Here is a 19,719-nt window from a genome sequence, read left to right as displayed (position 1 = left end):
ATTGTAGGTTACATTTAATTAAAGTAATTCAAGAAAATCTAAATCAGTTTCGTGATTCGTTCATCCGAATTATATAGATAAATACATGTAATTCCATAAGTTACTTATTCATAATTGTGAATTGATATTAAAGATATTTGTAAAAATAAAATATTCATATGAAGACAATACTAATTACGGCGTTATCAGAAATATTAGAATTCTTATTTAAATTAAATTGTTTCTTTTTAGATTAAACGGTAAACTTGAAATTTTCAATAGACACGAAGAAATTAGCATGCTATATGAAATATTTCTAAAATAAATTAAAAGAATTTTTTTTCCACGTGCCGCGATAAAAAATGCATTACTTTTATTTTTTATTTTTAATTGATTATTTATATAAGAGTTGAATAAATATTTATTTTTGTACATCTGAAATTATTTAATTTTTAGGTGAGTGAAAAACAATTAAAAAACATTTTTTCATTAATTCTAATAAAAGAGTATTTATGAATGCACGTGAATCAGTTATTCTGGAATTTTCGAGCAACGAATAAGGAGATATTTTAATTTATATTAGCCTCATTACCAAATTTATATTTATTGTTTAATAATATAATAACAACTTATCTTCAACTTATATTTTACATATCTTTCAAAACTTATTCATTTTATCTTTAACATATAATAATTTCTAAAGAAAACCCAAATGTTTTAATTTACTGTTACGTCCTAGACCATTTATTCTTTTTTTTTCTGCTACACTCGATATTTTCTTCGTCGAAGAAATGTAATAAGATGTATCCCAAAAATGGTTATTACTAAAACTAAAGAACCAGATGACTGGCATTTTCCAGACCCGCGCCTAATTGTCGCCAACGAGTTTAGAAAAGAATCACATAACCTAAACGTCTTGGAAACCTCGTCCTTACTATAACTCTTAGAACACATAAATTATTAGACAATGGATCAGTTCTTCTACCCATAGGCGCAGACTCTAAAGAAATTCGTGGATCCAAAGTTGTCAGGACTTCATTAGCGGAAGGTACCATCTACTCTTTGGTTATTCTTTAAACCAATGAGTCTTGTAGGCGTCAATGTAACTACCCAATAAGGAGACTAAGTTTCATATCTTGCAAATCGATTCGTTATGCAACGAAGTAACTGGTCAAAGAAGTGGGAGTAAGAATAGGTCTATAAAGAAGATCAGGAAGAAAGGCGAGGACACTTATAATTTCCTTCTATTAATCCGATATTTCTGTTTTAGTTAGTAAGTCTGTATTCTGTTTTTAATTAATAAGACTATATTTTTTAAAATCAGTGAAACGTCCAACAAGATTGATCGGTAATGTAAAAGAATAAATATAGAGTATAACCGTATTTGAGAGTTAGTAAAATTCAATTAGTACCCACGATTAGAATTATTTTATTATTGTAAACCAGAGACAGAGGCCTATCTCATCAGCTGCAGAAAAAGGTAAGCGTCTTAGTTTAATTCCTAATCATCTACCTCCACTGTAATAGAATTCCAATCAAATTCATAGTTTAATTACCCTCTTCCCCTCCAGTTTCTCACAACATAACCTCATCACTCCCAAACTCACTCACAATTCTTTAGGTCATTACCTGGTAAAGGCTTAACTGCTTGATTAAATACAGACTACACTTTTCGTTACGGCACAGGATTTAACAGTATTGATTTTGAAAAAATTGTTGTTTTATTAACAATATATTTAAAAATTTGATTTTTTAAATTGAAATTTTAAGAAAAATTAGCTAAATACAGTAATAGTTCGATTAAATTACCAACCGAATTGAGTAAGAATTTAAAAAATGTTAGTAACCTTAATTTGTAGTAAAATAATTGTAAATTATCGGAATAGTGGTCGGTAAACGTATCCTTATCAATTCTTCCAAACGAAAGTTTTCTAATCTCGAGATAAAATTTCTTGATTGATTTAATTCTTTAAGAATCTTTTTCTTATAATCATGAATCATGATTCATGATACGTATCAACTTAATAGATTTAAAATTGATAAAGAAGTACGACTGATAGAATATCTATTTTTAAAGAATAGGAAGATATAAGAACAAATAACTACAAGCACGAAACTTATAAGTAAGAAAAGCAAACTTTTAAGACTGATCAAATATCACTTTCATATTTTAACTACTTGTCTCTCATTTCAATTCGTATAGAACCAACTTATTTCCTAAAACAACATATTTAAGTGTATAATAAAATGTTTTTTTATATGCATTCCTAGAAGTGCGAAATTATTTCTTTTAATATCTCTGGTTTTTACGATTTAACTCTTTGGGGAACGGGGGTATTAAAGGTGTTCCATCTTTTTGATGCGTAAATATACACGGTAGGGTTATTTGAATCCCACCTTATAACACAAAACTTAATTGAATTATTATTATTTTTTTATGTTCCGTGCTTCAAAGGGTTTAGTGAAGTATACAATATAATAATAACAAATATATAATAACTTCCCTTAATATTCAAATACCATGGCTTTTAAAATATTATTGTCTTGTATATCTACCGAGAGTTCAGTTAAAGTTTAGATAACAATTCTTTTCTTCCGATTCTTTTCGCTTATACAAGGTAAGTCAGTTAACGTTGGTATCTTAAATATTTTTGTTTTTTATTTTATTTACAAACATGAGGGTAACCTTGATATCTTCTAAAAAAATGATATGAAAACAAAAATATTTTTGGTATCATATGAACCTCATCAAACTATTCAAATTTATTTATTAATAACTGTGAGGTCAATATAGGAGCACTTAATTCAGGATCTTGTTCTATTTTCCTGACAATCTTATTCTGATCATTTAATCATTTTATCAATAAAATGTTTTGGACGTCTGCAGAATACTTTTTATTCTATCTTCGCGGGTATATCGTTTGATGATGTCTTTCTATTGTACTCTAACTTATATTTAATAAATTATCAATTTCCTTTTTTTTTAATGGATCGTACGAAATATTTTTGGTTTTTCATGCTATTTTTGTTAATAACATGTACGACATATGACAATTTTCGATCCAAATTAATGTATGATTCTTCATTGAGTTTTTTAATACGACTATGTTTTTAAAAAAAATATCTAAACTATCTAACTGATTTCTTTGAACGATAAAGGTAGAAAATAAAAGTTTCCAAATATTTTTGCGATAAGGAAAGTAAATATTATTTCGTTTTTATTTTGCCATATATATCGATAGTTACGTTAATTGAATAAATAAAACTTATGTTTCTGAAAACTAGAAAGAGTGTATTACTCGGTAAAAATAAGAAAAATCTTTAACTCAACTCAAAGTCGGTATGCAGAAGAATCGTATTTAAAAAATCATGGTGTTAGAATATTAAAGTGAGTCACTGTAAATAGGTTAAGAAATTAAATGAGTAAAAATATAACCATTTATACGAATTAAATTTGTCTATAATTATCATTTAATATATTACATATCTCTAAAATTGTATTACTTTTTATCATTATTCTTATATTATCGTCTTTTTTAAACAATATACTGTTCCAAGTTATTAAAAAAAGTGAAAAGTGGAAATTTGATAAATAAAAAATTTCTTTTTATTTTGCAGATCTTATTCATAATGTGGTATTTGAGTACATCTATCATTTTCGCTGCTATCATAAGTATGGAAATCATTCATGGTTTACATGCTATAACGATATCGATTGATTCGAGAAAATTCGAAGAAGATCTTGGTTTTTATTTAGAAGAACCGATGGATAAATGCGACAATCAGGAACACGAGAATGTACAACTTGTTAACATGGGTTTGGAGATAGTGAGAGAAAATTTCATCGACAGTGTCAACGTGAAATCTATTAATCTCGAGAATAATAAAATCGTTGATATCTCCTCGAATGCTTTTAAAGCTGTTCCAAATTTGTCCTGTCTCAATATTCGACGAAATTATGTATCGACTATATTTGACAAATTTCTGAAGTCATTTAACCATACATTATTAATTAAATTAAATTTAGCTCAAACAACACTTAAAAAGACTTATGAGAGTTTAGATGAATTCATTTCAAACGAGAACATTGTAGCATCATCAGAAATTTACCTACCTAATGTCACGCATTTAGATCTAAGTGACAATAACTTAGAAACTTTTCCGACGTATATCAAAACTTCATTTCCTCGCTTGACGCATCTTTATTTGTCAGGTAATAATTTGGTATCATTAAATTTTATACCTCCGACAACGCGGTATTTGTATTTGGAAAGAAACCGTCGCTCCATTAACTTAGCGAATTTTCCTGTTAATATTTATGGGCTATTTTTAAAAGATAATAGATTCAATTATTATATGAATAGTTATAAAAACCTAGCAATATTATCTGTTCGTAATTGCACCGATGTTCTTTATTATATGGAGTACCTTAATAAAGGAAATCTCGTTGATTTGGATATGTCATCAAACAACATAAAAGACATTGGAGTCAGATTTTTACAAAATGCGAGATTGTTAAAACGTTTATCTTTAGATCGAAATTCTCTGTCTTCACTATCTTTTTTAACCTATTTAGGTTCTCTCACAAATTTGTCGATAGCTTATAATAAGCTTGTTAATATTACGTCCAATTATTTTGCTAATCTGAAAAATTTGCTGACATTAAATTTGCGGGGTAATCGTATCGAGAATATCGACAAAGATGCTTTCTTTAACTTGAGGATGTTACAAAAACTTGATCTTGCAGAAAATAATCTGACTACGCTTCCTACTACGTGGATGAATACCTTGACAGGGTTGCGGTATCTTAATTTGAAATCGAATCTGTTTTTTAGTATCGATAGCATGTCTATATATGCTTATTCGAATTTAAATCACTTATTTTTGGGGAACAACAGCTTCATACAAATTGATATGAATAGTTTAATGAGATTACCCTCAAATGTTATTGTTCATTTATTATCGATAAATAATGCAACATGTGTAACGTAAAAAAATGTGTTTTATTAAATTCAAAATAATCTATTATTATATAAAAGACATAATATTAGTAAATACTTATAATACTCTGTGTTGAATAAAATATCATAAGCAAACGAATAAATTATAGTGTTGACCCTATTACTTTATATTCTTATAAATTTTATTATTTAATTTTGTTATTTAGTTAAAATAATATTAAATTTTATATCTAATGGATAAAAATATAATTAAGTTTAGCTATAATGAGATTCAAAAAAAAAAACAAATTCCAAAGTATCATTGATATGCATTTGAATACGTAGAATAAGGTTGCTCAAGTTGTACCCCATAAAAAAATAAGCATATAAAATGATTAATTTTAAATATAAAAAGGAAATATTTGTATTATTCGCAACTGATTTTAATATTGATTTTATTTATTTTAATGAAGTTTAAAATATCGATACTGTACGATCGGAATCGATCGTAACCAAAAATCGATAGTAACTAAAAAACGAGATTTATTGCGCGCGCACTAATCGATAGAGAGTTACTAGACACAAGCGTCCATACCCCCCACCACTCGACCTTCGAGTGAGTGCACCCTGCAGGGTTCATTACAAAAGACATTTAGTCTATTCCTTCGCTGGACGCATACGAGAATACTTGGAGACAACGAGCGAGAGGAGTATCAGAAGGACAGAGAATTTATCTGTTAAAAGAATACATCTTACAGATATTATAACGATGGTGGTGGATCGCAGAAGCGATATTATAACGACGATAGTGAGAGAGAGAGAGGCGCGCGCGGATAATTAAGGTGATATTTATATATTCACCATAACCGAGACATAGAGGCGACAATCAACGGTGAGAGATATAATTTCCATTTCTTTCAACGAGATTACCCATCAGGGTTAATCGTGACGAGAAGTTGATCACGGACATGGTCCGTGATCCATCGTCCTCTATTGTATTTGATACTAACCAGGGTTTTATGCCGTAAGGCTTTTCCCTGACGAGCCATTAAAGCATTGCACTTATTGGCTCAACCAAATGTTTTATTTATTTTAATTCACCTTTTCACCCTCCTCATAATTAGCTTAATCCAATCGCCGGAGGACTCCGTGTTGGAGGAATTTTGGGAAATACAGTAAGCGAACGCAGCCGGCGCCAAGCGAAAAATCCGACGTAGCGCTGCCGGCGCCGAGCGTAGAAATTTTTTCGAATCGCTTGGACGTCAAAGTGTTAAAAGTTAATTTTATTGTTACGTCCGGAAACGCAAAATGTTAAATCTTAATAATTAAAGCCTGATTTGGCCACTCTGTGTGCACCGAGTATAACCGGGACACGGCAGGCTCGTCTTTTTCAAAGATTTAATAATGATAAAAATAGCGAATAAAGTTGGAACATGGGTATATTACTAGAGGAATGAGGAATAAATCGAAGGATTTATTAGGGGGTGAATGCCAATTCCTGTTCACCGGTGCTCTTCACCGGTATATATGCTATTCACCGGTAATAAAGAAAAAAGGATGAGAAAAGAAAAACAGAAGAAAAAGAAAAAAAGGATAAAATAGAATTTAGATTGATTTGCAAGCTCGGATTGGTTCGGAAAGAAAATTTTCTTGTCTTCCATTATTTCGATAATTTTTCATCATATCTCTGACTAAAAAAAATATATAAATGATCGAGTTTTATAACAAAAAGTTGTATACGAAAATATTTGTTAAAACAATTATGAAATTATTTATTGATATATAACCGTACTGATTTTTGACTTTAGCAAAAAAATTATTATTTATTTGTAAATGAGATATTGTTATTCTTAATAAATGAAAATTCTATGGATATACGTTAAAGTTATAAAATAAAAGCTTAAAAAATATATGAATAAAAACATTATTTTGGTAAAAAAGTTGTTTTAATTTTTTATTATTATGGTGTACCTTCTTAAAAATTTAAAAAGAATACAGTATTATAAAGAAATGAATAAGGATAAAAAAAAAAAATAGTTTCATAATTTTACAAAAATTGCATCATGGTCACAAATTGAAATTCGTACAGAAACAAATTTTTTTAAAATTATCTTATGAACCGATATGGCTCATAAATTTTTTCTCTAGAAACTATTATGAATCCTCAAAACATATTAAAAATTTAGATCAATCGGTTTAGTTACTATTCAGAAAAAAGTTTTTTTCTGTTTTTTGGATATTTGTCTTTTTCTCACAAAGTTACTGAGTTTGAGATCTGAAACTTTTAGAATCTTATTATTTTCTTAGTACCTACATATCCTCTATGCATCATTAAATTATCTCTCGGCGGCCAATTCAATATGCTTATACCCCTATAGCCTCTGTCTCATTCTCAAGTTGACAATGGTGTTACGTCCAGTGATGTAATATAAAGTGTAATCATTTTTTGGTGCAGACTTGAAGCAGGCAGGAAAGAACAAAAGAATAATGGAAACAAAGAGACAAACGTTCACATGTAAATAAAATGCACTTCATGCCACTATTTATTTATATTATTTCCTGCTGGAATAAAGCATTCACTTGTCCCGGCTTTTTTCTCAATACCGTGAGAGTTTTTATGCCGACGCAAATTGTTTCATTACCGCATATATTAGTGTATATTGATTTACGTATTCTTTTCTATCTCACTCATTCTTACGATAAAACTATTGCATAATTTGCCGACTCATGGCTTTGATAATTAGTGATTTCTTTCTTTTACTTTTTTTATACATTGCTGGACAAGATAATTATATAATAAAATACCTCAATGATATCCAAGTCAAAGTAAAAACTATCATTCCAGAAACGTTCAGAAAGGTAACTATAATGAATGCACTAAATATTTAAGACGGAAGATACCATACGTATCAACAAAAAAACGAGAAGAGTTACAAAACTGTTATTTTAGGACGTCATCTTAAATCAAACACAATTAAAATAATAAATGAATTAGACAAACTTGGACACTAGGTAAGATCAATAAACAGCATAACTAAATACGAGACTAAACAGCCGCTACTATTATTTTTTATCCAATTGACTACATAGGAAAATAACAAGGATATGTATCTAAATAATACACCTAAAACAAAAAGAGAAATGCCATAATGCATACGGTGCCAAGTTTATGGATACATAAAAAATTACTGAAATCGAAATTCAGCTTGAGTCAAATGCGCACAGAAATATCTAACAACACTTTGTCCTCAAAAGGACAAGGATGAAAACGTCAGTTGTTCAAATTGTAACGGTAGCCATCCAGCAAATTATGAAGGATGTCTCAGGACAGGCTTAAAAGATTCAGCCCTGGAGACCTAGTAAAAAATTTAATCTACGCAAAATGAATGACAATAGCGACGCTATCTCATTGGAGAAACTGTCTGCGTGCTATGTTTTTTGACTTATATAACAATTTACTAAATGTCTACGGACAAATTGTGAAGAAATAAGGAGATAAATAAAAGAAAAGAAAAAAAATTGTAAGGATTTACAAGATAGAATGCGTCTGTGATGTTATTTGTTCATTTATAAGCGATAAAAGCATTAAGAAATATCTCCAGTTTACTGATTGTTAGGACATTTGGCTCGCACTGCTATAAAATAAAAAACCGATCCGGAAAAGTTGCTCCTATGCCAAGCAAGCTTATTTCGAGGATAAAGTACCAATGGAATTTTCTCGAAATATATGTTATAGTTATTAAAATCGAAAACTCTAATTGTAAGAGAAACAGATGGAAATGTCGAAGAAAGGAAAGAAATGCAACGAACTCTCTTAGTAAAACACGAACAAGTAAAGACGTATTTTTACTATGCCCTTTTTCATTTAATTATTTAGTATATTTTATTTTAGATATATATTAAAAAGATTATTTTTGTTCATTTAAATTGCTTACCGCCGCTAGTTAATAATCCATAGGAAAGCCAGGGCCTAACATATTTGTAAAAGACTGCTTTTTCAATATGTTCATTGCTCTTTAATAGTTCCTACGATGAAAATTCATATTTTTTAACTTATATGAATTAAATATTTTTGATTTACATTTAATTGTTTGAAGCAAGACATTATATTCTTATAAATATCAAAGTTTTTTTTATCATTATCTGAGATTTTTTATTACATAAAATGAAATAGCAAAAATTAAAAATAGACTTTTAAAAACGTAGCTACAAAAAAACACATAGATAACCCATGCCATGCTTTTCTAAAGTAATTTTAAATTTTCTTGCTTGTTTAAAGAATATTCGACTATGTATTTTTTGTAATGAATAAAATATCACACATTTAGCTTTTTTATACCCTAAACGGTAAAATAAATAAAAATCAAATAAAACAAAATAAGAAATAATTTATTTTGTTTTTATTTTATAATAAAATTTACCTGAATATCGTCGGGACTCTGAAGAACTACTATTGAAAAATAGAAGGCCCAAAGCTTGAAAATTGGATAATACTCATTACTTATTTCATGGAACTTCTCAAGTGCATATTCTATATTATTGATAATAAATTATTATATTAAATGACAGCTTTATCGACTGGAAAAAATTACAGTTTACTGTATAATTCCTAAATAAATATATTTTAATATTCCTTACCAGCTTCAATTTGAAAGTGATAAAAATTCCCAATTATCGGATATTGGTGAGGTCCTGGAATAAGACTTAAAAGTTTTCCCTCTCTTCTATATCTTAAATAACAGTGTACTACAAATAGAATTAAAATTAAACCTAACAAGATTGCGAGCATCATTCTATCTGGAACATAGAAAAAAATAAACTATAAATGTTGCAAAAGCTATTTTACGTATTAATCATTATTTTCCAGCTTTAAATTTTGCTAAAGACTTAAGTTCTTGTTAAAGACTAATCGCTTTACGAATTAAGTAGTTTTATTATTCGTTTCTTTCCAATTAATTTTAGGCACTCACATACATACGAACGATCTATAATAGTAAAATGTCAAGAAAATATGTTTAACAATATTTATAAGATTTGTTTTTACTGTGATTTATATAAAATATAATTTTTGGCGCATTTATGAGAAATTTGCTAAATCGTTAGACTAATAGAACGTTAAATATAGAATTCCCGAAAAAGAAACGATAATATTTGACAAAATATTAGCAACATTTAGTTATAAACTATTTAATTAGGCCAATAAACATTATGAGATATTGTCGTTTTTCTTTGATACCTTGGCTATCTTATAAAATCAACGATTATTTCAGAGGTAGCAACTTAATGTTAGCGTTTTAAAATGTTAATAAATTTTTGCAACATGCACATAATAGAAAAGTTCGCTACATGTAAAACAACAAACTAGGGTGGTATATAAAATATAATAGAGTTGTGAAACAAAACAGTGTTAAGAATCTATGATATAACAGTACACGAACGTTTTTAATAATGTGAAAAATTTTGTACGAGAATAAAATAGCCTTAGCTTTAAATTATTTTAAGGAAGACAGTAATTTTTATTTTCATAACGTGGAAATTGTAGAAAATGAAAATTTTTAGAGAAAACGAAATATTTGCGAAATGATATGGATTAAGATTAATGAGACGATCAATATGAGACCATAAACATTAAACTTGAGTATTTTATATTATGACATTTTAAAATATTATGGAGACAACATCCAATTAAACTTTTTCTTTTGTTATTAACTTCAAAATCTTTGCAATTTGTCCGTAGACATTTGGTAAATTGTTATATAAATAAAAAAAGATAGCACGTGGACGGTTTCTCCGAGGAGCAAGGTCCATCCTCCATCGATCGAATAAAAAATGTGATTTATTGTTCATTAGAGTTGTAAGACCTTGGTACATTAACGATACTATATTTGCATTGACATCACGATAGTTTATCCTCAGTGCAAACGTGATAAGTTTACACCAAGTCCAAGTATAATAAACCAGCACAAACCATATCAAAAGCTGAGTTGCATCAAAAAAAGATCATGCTGTCAATCTGGTAGGATTACAAGGGTGTTGTGTATTTTGAGCCGCTTCCAAACAACCGAACGATCAACTCAGATGTTTACTGCTAACAACTTATGAAATTGGAGGAAGCAATCAAAAGAGTAAAGACCAAAATTTGCAAATTGCAAAGGAATCGTGTTCCACCACGACAATGCGAGACCTCACACATCTTTAACAACACGTACGAAACTATTGGAGTTTGGTTGGGAAGTGATGTCGCATCCCTCATACAGACCCGACCTTGCACCATCGGATTATCATTTATTCCGAAATTTACAAAACTTCTTAAAAGATTAAAATTTCGGTAATAACGATGACCTCAAATCGCACTTAGTTGAGTTTTTTGCTATTAAGAACCAGAAATTCTATGAGCGCAGGATAATGAAGTTATCAGAAAGATGGCAAAAGGTCATCGAACAGAATGGAAGATATTTGACTGATTAAAGTTCATTTTTTGTATAGAAAATTCAAGTTTTATTTCACACTAAAAATCCGAAATTACTTTCTTGCCAACACAATATAAGCTCGTTTGAAAGCATTTTTCTCATATTGCATTCGTTAGTGATTATAATCTTTTTTTATGTAAATTTATAAGTAATAAATATAATTAAGTCTATATTATATTTATATGTTGAAATCGGACAAATATTACCTACATTATGCGTGTTTTAATAGACCGTAATTTTCCGGTCGCAGTTAATCGCAAATGCGTTTCTACCGTTAATTTACTGATGTACATAGTCATTTATTTATAAAAAACCGATAATAAAGACGTTAAGAGATCCATCATAGATATTTCCATGGTTAAAACTCTAAAGAAAAACTAGATTTTTTGACTTTTTCAACGTTTTTAGGATTTGGGACCAATATGCATTTCCTAAAAAGTTTTACATAAAAAAGAAATTCATGCGCGAACTAATAACGATTATTAATAGGGTAATACAAAGACGAATTAAAGAAACAAAAAGAAAAACGAAGAAATTGAAAATTGAGGGAGATATCTTTTACTCACTTCGTATTAAAATAAACATATTACGAGAAAGAGGAAAACGTAAGAAAAAATGAATAAATTTGGTACTTACAGCCCTCGTCTTTTTGTCTGTGCAAGCGTATTGCACAATAGCAATAAAAATGGCAATAATAGTAATATTATTGTTGTGAAGAAGGTGCACAACGAAGTATACGTCGATGCGTTCTGTAATTTTGGTCAATCACTCAATAACTTTGAGTAAGAGAGAAAAAAAAATGAAACAATTAAGATGAAGTAACAAAGAAGAATGTTATTCGAAAAATAGTTGTTTATTGAGCTCAACGATTAGCAAACTGAACGCGGAACAGATAAATATCTGTATTTATAACAGATAATAATCTGTAATAATAATACCATAAAATTGATTTAATTAAATCAAACCGGTTTTCCTCCTTTATTCGCATATTTTTTATGTTTTTTGCAAATGAGAGATTAGATGAGAGGTCGGATAAGCGCGTAGATAATGGTTACTCACATCAGAAAAAATAAAATACCAGCAGTTATGTAAATCAAGAACCAATACTATAAAAATTACTTATAATTTTCGCTGAGAATTGATTGTATAATCTTCTATTAATAAAAGAGAAACATATTTTTTAAAGATCGGTAGAATTTCATCATTATCTCCTCTATAGGGACGTAGGCAACCTTTTGATGGAGAAAATAGATATAGGTAACGGAAGGTAATTGCTTTAAGGCAGATTGTGATTAGGATTGAGATTTAAATTGAAAATATATCATTACAGTTTTTTTTTGTTAGTTTAAGAATTTTATGGCTTCAAAATACCAATTTTTCTTTCTTTTAATGCCTCGCAAAATTAGACTTGTGTGTAATTATTTAAAAAGTTACTTGTTCAATAATATAAGTAATGTAATGTAAAAATTATTAAAATTAAAAAGAAAATAATAAAAACAAATTTTGAAATATTTTATTTTTCGATATTATTGTAAATAATAATATTTGTTATGCATTCATCAAAATCAAGAATTACTTTTTACATAAGGCAATATTACTTTTTTAATAGTAGCAGAAAATTGTGCAAATAAATTGAAAATTTAGTTTATATGTCAGTAACGTGACAAAAGTGTCAATACAGTGATTGGGAAATTTCGTAAATTTTACAGTATATTTTGTTCTTTCGAAATTGCAGCACAATTCTCTTACACTCTTAATAACTTGTCTAATATAGGTAGCAATAAAAAACATAAAATAATGTTTAATAATTACTTTTAATATTTAAACAATTTCAATTTCAAAAATCAGAGCATAGAATCATTCTTATATAGTATATTAATTATTCAATAAATAGCTTAGTTATTAAGAAAACTTGTAATTTTATACACATATTTTATACACAGTTTTCTTCTGGGAAGCATTGTTTTTTTTTAATTTTCTATTATTGTTATTCAGTGGAAAAGGCACAAAAGAAAGACTTAGTTGTTTTGAAAGAGTGATAAATATTAATATAACTAGACCATAAATGCATTTATTTCACTATGTGATCATTTTTCGATCGATATATTCTAAAGCACCATTTTTACTGTTCTGTTAGCATTAACTGTTTAGCACTAACTGTTCTGGCTCATAAATTTTCCATATTATCACAAATTATTTTTGTATATATATTGTGACGTCATTTTTCCACTCTTAAAAGTTTTTTCCTGACAACGCTGCTAAACAAAACGACTGTGACATTAATGCGCATGAAGAATATAAGAGCAACTCAACATTAATATGGTCTAGTATACTCACAGAGACAATAAAGTAATACTAAAAGATACCCTTTTAATGCATTTATTTAGTGCTTGTCGCAAAAGTCAGGATCGTTAGTGTATTTGCTTGTGATATTGAGATAAAAGTCAAGAACTTCCTCGTTCGCACTGTTATCGGAAATATATTCACGCGAAAAATATACGATGTCAGATTGTTTTTCGTATTATTATATTAAATTACATCTTTTGCGCTCTGTGCATATGTATGTATATATATTTCTGTTTCTACTTTGCTTGACTAGAATCGAATTATTTCAATTTCATTTCTTCTGGAAATGACAACACTGCTCACAGATCATAGAGGAGCATGCAAACAACTTTTTTACCATCTCTGTATTATTGTTAGATAAGTTTCACATTTAATAGCAGTCTTCTGATAAATATCTATGATTCTTTTTAAAACTCAAAGACATTTTATAAGTTTATACAAGATTAGTTTCTTATTTCTTGTAATAAGCATTATCGTACTCGAATCAAAATTTGTATAAATATTATTTTACAATTATTATATATAGTAAGATAAATTTATATCTGACAAACAATAAACTGAATTTTTTGTTGATATGTAAAAATCGTCAAGTTATCGTTACGTAACAATTAAGAAATATATATAAGTCGTTTTAAACTAATCAAGTACGTAAATAAGGATATTTTATACTATGATAAGAGTTAGTAAAATATTATTAAAAATTATAATATGTATGCGTATTATGCGAATTCTTCATGTCTTTTGATACATTTTGCTACCGATAGTGTATCCATGCTGGTAAACCTTAAATAAATGTTTAATTTATCTATTCTAACAGTTATAGTCGATGCTAGAATACCAACAAGTTTTAACTTATGACGTGACTTTTCTAGATGTATATTGTTACGTCTTAACCGACGAATATGATTTAAGTAGTAAAGCTAAGCCTGTTTCAGCTACTCTGCATTCACTGAGTTTTGTTAAGACCAGGTAGGTTCGTTTTTCCAATGACAAAATAGCAATAAAAGATAGCAAATTGTGCAGAAGGATGGGAAGATGATGATAAAATGAGGAAATGAGATAAGGTTATGAAAATTGTAAATTACTGGAGCTCTGATTCACAAAATATTTAATCATGAAGTTGGTTACTTACAAAGTTTGATGTGGATACAAAGCCTTCGGATCTCTTGCAATTGTCCCAGGAGGGCTTGGGTTTGTTTTGCAGTTTGGATCTCCACCAATTTGTGCAAATTTATCTTTAAATTCGAAATAGTAGTGAATTTAAGGTAAAAATTAAAAATAAAAGACCAAACACTTTCAAAAATGCTAAATGTAGATTAAAAGAATGACACGCAATAGTTAAGTTAACACTTTCGAAAAAACTCTTCAAATAATGAAGAAGCGTCAAGTTTTTTCTCTAGAAAAATATAAATTAGGTTTAACGCCCCGAGAGCGATGCTCTTTGAGGCTATATATAGACAAAAGGCCCTTCCGTGAAGGGAATAGTAAGAGCATTACTCTTCGACGTGAACCAGTTCAAGTCTTCCTAATGCATCGTCATTTCCAGAACATTTCTATGCACGCATACATTTGAATATACATGATTTTCTTATGCTTACATAATTATTCGTACTTTCTTTCGATATTTCTATAGTTTATTAATATAATTCTTTTCTCTTAACGTTTAAATCTTAATCAGTAGTCTTTTAACAATGTTTTATATTTTTATCGATTAATTATCATCGATTATTATCACTTCATTTTTTCCAGATATTGAGGTTCTATGCTAACTTCTTAATACTGATTACGACGGACGTTACTGCTAAGGGAACGGTCAACTTCACGTCTGTTGTAGATAACGGAATAAGAAACGTACATTTAAGCAATTTACTTCACGTGCCAGACCTCCGTGAGAATTTCATGTCTGTTGCTAAGATCACGGATAGAGGCCTGATAGTCAGATTCGACAAGGAAGGCGCTACTATTACCGATCGAAACGGTACATTGAAGTTACGCGCGGATCGAATCGGCGACTTGTACTATGTACACGGACACGAGCAGGCTGAGTGTAACGCTTTAGCGGAGTGAGGGGATCGCGGGGGATCGCACAACGCATTAACTTCGAGCGATTCCTGAAAGAAAATGGAATTCAAAGACGACTCTCCATCGCTTACAACCCCGAACAAAATGGGATTGCTGAACGGAAGAACCGAACGCTCATGGATATGGCAAGGTGTCTACTCATCCAATCCGGACTGCCAGCATCTTTCTGGGCAGAAGCGGTATCAACTGCCAATTACATTCGTAATAGATGCCCAACCAGGAGCTTGAACGGTCGAACACCGCACGAATTCTGGATCGGAGCGACGCCTGACGTAAGTCATTTTCGCGAGTTTGGAGCTAATGTTCTCTATTTTGACAGATTATCCGGCAAGGGGAAGCTGGAACCTCGGGCAAAGAGGGGGATCTTTCTGGGATACGAATCAAATGCCAAAGAATACAGAGTATGGAGCCCCGAGCACAGAAAGGTCGAGATGAAAAGGGACGTAGAGTTTCTCGGGAGTCATGAAGCGCCGTCAAAACACAACTACGATGACTTCGTCTCAGGGGATACACATAACTCACACGCAGAGAGTGCCGAGGAGCCGGATTCTGAGTACACGGAGATCCAAGTCGGGTCATCACCATTGGAAAGCGGCGGAGACGGACGTCCCGCAGATCAGCACATTATCGAAGACACCGATGAAGACGACGCAATTGATGTGGCGACCGTGCCGAGAAGAGGTCGCGGAAGGCCGATCATGTTAAGGATTGGCGGAAGAGGAAAGCCTCGGAAATTGTTCCATGTACGGTCAGAGGAGGATCGGTACGCGGACGCCGAATACGCATCGACAGCGGAGGTACCGCTGAAAATGGCCAAATCAGGATCGGATGCTGAGGAGTGGTATCACGCTACGGTGAGCGATGTCAGGTCCATACTGAAGAATGACACATGGGAATTGGTCGAACGTCCCGAGGGTTAACAGCTCATCGGATCCCGAATAGTACTACGGAATAAGTACAATCCAGATAGGACGCTGACGAAAAGAATGGCACGAGTGGTGGCCAGGGGATGCGCCCAACGACCGGGCGTACATTTCAATCAGACGTTCGCACCAGTCGCACGTCTGAGTTCCATCCGTTTGCTGGTTGCATTGGCTGCAAACAAGGGGATGGAGATGAGGCAATTCGACATTGAGACAGCTTATCTGAACGGGGTATTTGAAGAAGAAATCTTCATGCAGGTACCGAATTTTCTGTCCGAGGCGCTCGAACTGATCGGTGATGCGGAAGCCGAGAGAAGCAACGTCGGAGCAAAGGTCAGAAGCATGTTAAGGGAAATGGAAACCGGAGATAAGGTTCTTAAATTGAAAAAGTCGCTATATGGATTGCGACAGGCGGGGAGAAGCTTGCACAAAAAGCTGGATGAAGTTATGAGAAAATTTGGGGCAAAACTCACCGAATCGGATCCATGCGTATACCGATTTGAATAAGGGGAAGACTCATTATACATCATTATTTACGTAGATGACATCTTGACGATTTGCTGTATCACTAATCTTTTGAAACGTTTCAGGGATCACTTAAGTCAACAGTTTGAGGTCAAGGATCTTGAGGAACTGAGATATTGCCTAGGTATAGAGTGCTAGAGATCGAGACACTGGTATCTCAACAAAAACAATAATAAAACCAATCTGGACCTATGGATTAGAGAATTTTTGAAATGTAACTTTATTACTTATGTTAGTTACAGTAGGATGTTCAAGTGAATGTGATTTTTTTTTCTTCAAAACGCAAATCGACAAAAATTTAACACATGATGCAAACTATACGTTGTGATCGTTATTTTTGAAAGGCATATATATTCGAACGATCCCCGCTTTCTTTTTAGTTAGTTCTAATCGGTGCATGAATTGAGAGAACTAAGAGGGTAACAATTACTGATAGCAACTACACAGTTTCATTTTTAATGACACACTTTTCTATTATTCGTTTCGCAGTTTTACGTCGTGTCGTTCTTAATACTATGCTGTCCGATTACCCCACAGTGATATAACACGCGAAATGTTTCTCAACGGCCGGTTACGCGACTTTGGTGTCATGCACAAAGCGTAGCTCTATGTCCTGCGACATCTCCCAAAATGCAGTAAGAGCGGCTGCTCTGCGGATGGATGTCACTCAAAAACTATGAGCTTTAGCAAGATTTTGTAAAGAATACCTTCATTTTTAAATTGCCTAAAATATAAAAAAAAAAATTAACTCATCCCTAAAAAACTAGAAATTTTTGAAAAATTGTTTAAACAATGAACTGTAAAAATTTGAATGCTCTACTTTTCGGCAAAAAAATTGTGATATTCGGATGAAATGGATCAAAATACATAATAAAAGTTTAGCTTCATCCATCGAGCTCAAAATTTTACGAAAATATAATACCGTACCCAAATAAAAAAACTTTAAATGTGTTTTTCTCGAAATTATGTTTGTCAAGTCGGTGAATATCATAATTCAATAACCACTAGATAGATTTTGATGAAATTTCTACTGTTTAATAACAGCACTTAAAATTAGTCCTTCATCGAAGAATTTTCGTTTATGTGGAAAATATCGATTTTTTAACAATTTCTTTTTATGAAAAACTTGATTTTTTTGTCGAAAATCGAAAAAATGTCAAGAACCTTCATTTTGGTAATTTAAAAAATAAAGAAATTTAAAACGTTTCGCTTTGAGTCGCTTTTGCTCATTTTTTAATTGTAGTCATTTGATATTTTGATTTATTAAAAAAACTGGTGTGCGTACTTATGTACGCACGTAAGAAGTTATACTTCTTTGGCGTACCGAAACGAATATAATCTCAATAACCTCAAAAATAACTTAAAAAAAAAGACCTAAAAATAAATAATAATAATTATTACTATCATTAATAATTTTTTTTGTTTCTTTTTAGGTTCCCTATGTTTATTTTTTAATAATTGTTATTAATAAATTATTATTATTATTATTATTATTATTATTATTATTATTATTATTATTATTGTTATTATTATTATTATTATTATTATTATTAATTTTCTTTTTACATAGAATATAGTTGATAAAGATACCTGTACCCTCCATACCTGCTTGATGATCGATAATATTCGTTAATGTAAGCCGATAACTTTTCTTTTATTATTATATTTTTATTCATTTATTTATTTCTTTAATTTTATAAATAAATATATATATAGCGTGACCAGGTAAAAAGGGGGAAAATTAGGAGTACAAGAAGATAAGCTACTAATTATTATTATTTATTTATTTAAAAAAAAAAAGAAAGGAAACATATTTTCAAACGATCGATATATTATATATATAAAATAGAATAAAAAATATCAAAATATAGATATCAGTCCACACTAAGTATAAAGGAGGTATATCGAATTACTTTATGTGTCAACGGCTATGGCGCGGTGATAGAACTACTTCCCGCTCGATCAATTTAAGTAAAGCAAAGCTGAGTACGATTAGTATTTGGATGGATGAACCGCTTGAAAAAAAAAGATGTAGAAGAGGAGAAAAGACGACTTCATGGCGTAAATTTAAAATCGCTTTGCCGTGCATCGTAAATACTGACTAACTTCGTGGTGTCGCTCGGAAAAAAATCACTCCCATCACATTTTCCCAAACGCGCCAAAAGAAGTATAACTTCAAAAGCTGCGATGAAGGAAAAGATTTTTTATTAAACTAATGATTTATATTTTTTTGGATGATCCGGTAAGATATTCTGATGGTAACCATAAAGCACTACTTGCAAAACGTGGTCTAACAAAAATGGCGATATTTTTATAAATAATTAATATTTTTCTTTGAAATTTTGTAGAAGTCAAGTTGAAATATAATATAAAAACTCTGTATAATCAGTTTTATAAAACAAACTTGATTATTATAAAAAAGAAATTGTTAAAAATTCTCCTTTTCTACGCCTT

General features: G+C 30.5%; 1 protein-coding gene across 1 annotated transcript; it reads left to right on the top strand.

Annotated features, from left to right (window-relative positions):
• The first annotated feature begins 3,609 nt into the window (after positions 1-3,609).
• Positions 3,610-8,279, top strand: LOC122513557 (toll-like receptor 3). Its single transcript, XM_043629962.1, has 3 exons — positions 3,610-4,235; positions 4,344-4,467; positions 8,145-8,279. Exons 1-3 carry the CDS (start codon positions 3,610-3,612, stop codon positions 8,277-8,279), a joined length of 885 nt encoding a protein of 294 aa, XP_043485897.1.
• The last annotated feature ends 11,440 nt before the right edge of the window (positions 8,280-19,719 follow it).

The sequence above is a fragment of the Polistes fuscatus genome, unplaced genomic scaffold, assembly GCF_010416935.1.
Source record: "Polistes fuscatus isolate 324 unplaced genomic scaffold, CU_Pfus_HIC Scaffold12, whole genome shotgun sequence".
NCBI classification, from domain to species: domain Eukaryota; kingdom Metazoa; phylum Arthropoda; class Insecta; order Hymenoptera; family Vespidae; genus Polistes; species Polistes fuscatus.
This window is presented reverse-complemented; position numbering and strand designations above follow the sequence as displayed.

Excerpts from the sequence above, each read along its gene's own strand:
- LOC122513557 (XM_043629962.1), top strand. The coding sequence starts at position 3,610 with ATGTGGTATTTGAGTACATCTATCATTTTCGCTGCTATCATAAGTATG. Across the intron at positions 4,236-4,343 it reads TTTATACCTCCGACAACGCG|TTATAAAAACCTAGCAATAT; the intron begins GTATTTGTATTT and ends TTATATGAATAG. Across the intron at positions 4,468-8,144 it reads ACAACATAAAAGACATTGGA|AAATATCTAACAACACTTTG; the intron begins GTCAGATTTTTA and ends AAATGCGCACAG.